This window comes from Orycteropus afer, unplaced genomic scaffold (genome assembly GCF_000298275.1).
Source record: "Orycteropus afer afer isolate SDZICR_OR568_19922 unplaced genomic scaffold, OryAfe1.0 scaffold01478, whole genome shotgun sequence".
In the NCBI taxonomy this organism is placed as follows: domain Eukaryota; kingdom Metazoa; phylum Chordata; class Mammalia; order Tubulidentata; family Orycteropodidae; genus Orycteropus; species Orycteropus afer.
The window spans coordinates 81,141-85,236 of NW_006923065.1; the positions used below are offsets into that span (position 1 = coordinate 81,141).

At 37.7% G+C, this 4,096-nt stretch overlaps 1 protein-coding gene across 1 annotated transcript; it reads right to left on the bottom strand.

The window, feature by feature from the left end:
• Positions 1 to 544: 544 nt before the first annotated feature.
• On the bottom strand, positions 545 to 3,598 carry LOC103213264 (olfactory receptor 4C46-like). Its single transcript, XM_007959102.2, has 2 exons — positions 3,587 to 3,598; positions 545 to 1,483 (listed from the first exon to the last, which is right to left on the bottom strand). Exon 2 carries the CDS (start codon positions 1,472 to 1,474, stop codon positions 545 to 547), a length of 930 nt encoding a protein of 309 aa, XP_007957293.1. The 5' UTR covers positions 1,475 to 1,483; positions 3,587 to 3,598.
• Positions 3,599 to 4,096: the final 498 nt, after the last annotated feature.

The following is a 4,096-nucleotide window of genomic DNA, read 5'->3' on the forward strand; positions in this document are numbered from 1 at the left end:
CAGCGACCCCCTCCTTCGGTTTCCCATGAGATATCTCTAAGGAAATAGATTACCCAGTCTTTCTTCCAAGGAACGCCTGTGTGTTTGAACCGCCAACCTTCTGGTTAGCAGTCAAATGCCTTAGTTACTATGCCACCAGAGCTCCCAAATAAAATTTAAAAGTTTCTTTTCTTTCTTTCTTTCTTTCTTTTTTTTTTTTTTTTTTTTAAAGTGAGGTGATCTCTTGGCACTTGTTATGTAGATTATTGCTTAATATCAATAAATTTTATTATATTTTATTTTTATTAAAGGGAAAGCTATGCCTTCATTTACCTGGATTATGCTGATAAAATAAAGTTGCATTTGAAAAAAAATTTCATGTATGCAAAGAATGTTTAGGTTTCCACTCTTTTCTTGCACTGATTTTGTCTGTTATATGCAAACCTTATGAACTGTAATGATTGATTATTTTCCTTCTACATCACATATGTATTTCTTTCTGAGATCCTTGTGAATGTTCTTTGATCCTTTATTTGGTTGAATCATTCTTAGAATCAGGAGATATTTACTTGTCACCTTGAATAGCTTTCTTACCACACACTTTCATAATGGCATTTTTCATCTGGGCATTCCTCAAGGTATAGATTAAAGGATTTATCATTGGAGTTATAATGGTGTAGAATACAGCAATTGCCTTATCGATAGATAAAGTGGCCGCTGGTCTCATGTACACAAATATGCAGGGCACAAAGAATAAGACGACCACTGTGATGTGGGAAATACAAGTTTCAAGGGCTTTTCGCCTCCCCTCTAAGCTGTGAGTCCTTAGGGAGTACAGGATGACCGCATAGGATGCCAGCAAGAGGATAAAGTTTAACAGGCAAATGAACCCACTGTTGGCAGCAACAAAGAGCCCTAAAATGTGGGTATCAGTGCAGGCAAGGTTGAGCAAAGGGTTCAGATCACACATAAAGTGATCTATGATGTTAGGGCCACAGAAGGGTAATCGAAATGTGAAAAGGATCTGTATAGTTGCATGGAGAAAGCCTCCAGCCCAGGAGACTCCAGTTAGCAGACCACATAGTCTCCAGTTCATGATGGTTGTGTAGTGCAAGGGCTTGCAGATGGCCACATAACGGTCATAAGCCATCACAGTAAGAAGGATGACCTCAGCACCTGCAAAGAAATGTTCTCCAAAGACTTGAGTCATACATTCATTGAATGGGATGGTCTTCTTTTCACGGAGTGAATCTATAAACAGTCTAGGTGTATTGACAGAGGAATAGCAAGCATCAATAAAGGAGAGATAGGCCAGGAAAAAGTACATGGGGGTTCCCAGCAATGGGCTGGTGGTGATGGTGACCACAATGAGTATATTTCCCACCACACTCAGGATGTAGATGACCAAAAACACAGCAAATATGACTTTTTGCCACTTTGGGTTTTCTGTAAGCCCCAGCAGAACAAACTCCGTCACATTGTTCTTATTCTCCATGTATTTCGTGTGACTGTTAGTTACATTATCTGCAAGGAAAATGATTTTTATTAATACAGTCTTGAATTTTTAAAGATTTTTCATTCTAACAAAAAATAAATATCTTGATTCTATTATTTTATAAAATTTGAGTATTTTTGAGAGGTAAATGCAGGTTCAGACTTATTTTTCTTTCATTGTGATAACTATATCTGTAACAAAATAGTTATACTTCAACCTTCTTCATAAGTATAATTCAGTGGCATTAACTTATGTCCACTTCCATATGTTGCTGAACCACTTCCATAACCAATTATGAAAATTTTCCTTCATCCTTAACAGAATCTCAGTGACTCTTTAGCATTGAATCTTCCTATCTTAATCACTTTAGCTGTCCCTAATAACCATTAATAAAATTTAGCATCTGACTGCTAACCAGAAGGCTAGTGGTTCAAACCCCTGAGCCACTCTTTGGAAGGAAGGTTGGACAATCTACTTCCATAGTGAGACTGCCTCAGAAACCCAAGGAGGGTTCACTATGAGTTGGATCCTATTTGACAGCAGGGAGCTTTTTTGGGGGGGAGGGGTACACCTTTCTAATCTAGATATTCCATATCAGTGGGATCAATGTTTATCATTTTGTGATTGATTTATTTTACTCAGGATAATGTTTTCAAGGTTTACAGTTGGTATTGCCTATATCAGAACTTGGATTCTCTTCATAGCTGAGCAATAACCCATTTTCTGTATGTACTGCATTTTACTTGTCCATTCCTATGTTGATTGACATTAAAGTTCTTACTCCACCTTTTGCTTTTTGAGAATAGTTCTCTAATGAATTTGGGTACAGGTGGGTGTTTGTATTTCTGATTTCTTTTCATTTGGGTATAACCCTAGGAGTTGTTAGTTTATAAATATTATTTGAACTGCTTCTCATGTGATGATATTGTTAGTAATGTGACCATGAGGGAGTTCTTCACATACACAGGGCAGGACACCATCTCTGTACACTTTGAAGTAGTGGGCAGTGCACATAGTGTCCAATGAGCTAGGGATGTAAAGTGAATTCCTTTACTTCTTCAGGAAAAAGAGAACTGTGCAAGCTTTTCTGAGTATGAGGGGAAGGATTTAGAGCACTTTGAGGAAAATGAAGTCTTGGAATATTACTGTAGTAAAGGTTTTTGTTTTCCTTGGATGAAGTTTGGTAAGGTGGTGGAAGAGAGAGGAACACCAGTTAGCCACCTGTTTATAGAAGATGAGACAGGGGTACAGGACATTGGTGATGGGAATACAAAGAAAGGATACAAGACCCACTGGGAAGGACCTTGTAATGCTCATTGTCTAAATCCAATGTACTTAGTACTGTCTAATAATATATATATATATCCTAATGTCTGGTTGCTGTGTGCATAGTATGGCAGCAAGAGCTTTGTACATGGGATTCCATTTAGTCCTTATATGAACCTGAGTGCTGTTATTTGCCTATTTTACTAATGAAGAGACAATCTCAGAGACTAGAATTAATAGCTATAATGACACCTGTTAATGAGAATAATATCTAAAGTTACTGAGGACTTGGTATGTTCTCAGTGTTTTGCTGACATGTGCTATTTAATCCTTATCAAACAACTAGGAGATTGTTACGACTACCATTTTTATACTTTAAACATTAGGAAATGGAAGATCACAGAAACTGAGAATTCTTCCTCAAATCAAGGGGCTAATGAAGGGCAGAGGCAAGTTTATGTAAAGTAATTTCTTCAGAAGTATGTTTAGATATAAATAGATAAATAAATAGCATCTTGGAATTTCCAAACATTCAGAGAAATGTGGTAGTTTTTTTCACTGAAAAAACTTGGATTCCCAGCCCCTGCTGTTGAGTGTAGCCAAGTTGGTTCTGACTCATAGTATCCAATGTTACAGAGTGAAAGTGCCACCGAGGTTCCAAGGCTCCCGTCTTTCCTAGAGCAGTTTGCCAGGTCTTTTCTCCCACTAAGTGCCTGGTGGGTTCAAGTGCCAACCCTTTGCTTTGTAGCTGAAAACTTAGCCTTGTTTTCCCCGGCTATTTTAGCCTTTGCTTTCTCTCTCTAGTTCCTGGCCAAAGAACGGCCCACAAACTCTTCTGCAAAAAATGCTGAAAACGAATGTCACAGTGTCTAAGTGTTGTGATTTTAGAAACAGAAAGAGCAGATGTAGAATCTTTCCTTTGCACATCATGTTATCTTGGATACATTTCTTAGCACCTTACATCTTTGTTGTCTTATTTGTAAAGAGAATAATAATGTCCACCTCACTGGTTAGTAAAAGAATTGATTGGGAGAGCACATGTGATCACATCCAGCACAGCACTGGGACCCACAGAACACATTATTTATTTCAATATTATGACTGTGTGCACCTAGGAGATTGGAAGTGACATTCAAAGCCATAATACAGAGAAACATTTAACCATGCAGTAAGTACAAGATGAATCATCTCCCATGATCTCTAAAGAAATAAGAGAGATTCACATTAAAGTTTGATCTTAGAATGGGTTCTCCAGTTTTGGACTTGTATTCATATCTGTGACTTCTGTGGGTAATGTCCACTTAAAACACATTTTCAGCTTCGTGATTTGTTTTGATTATAAAAGGACGTTGTCTC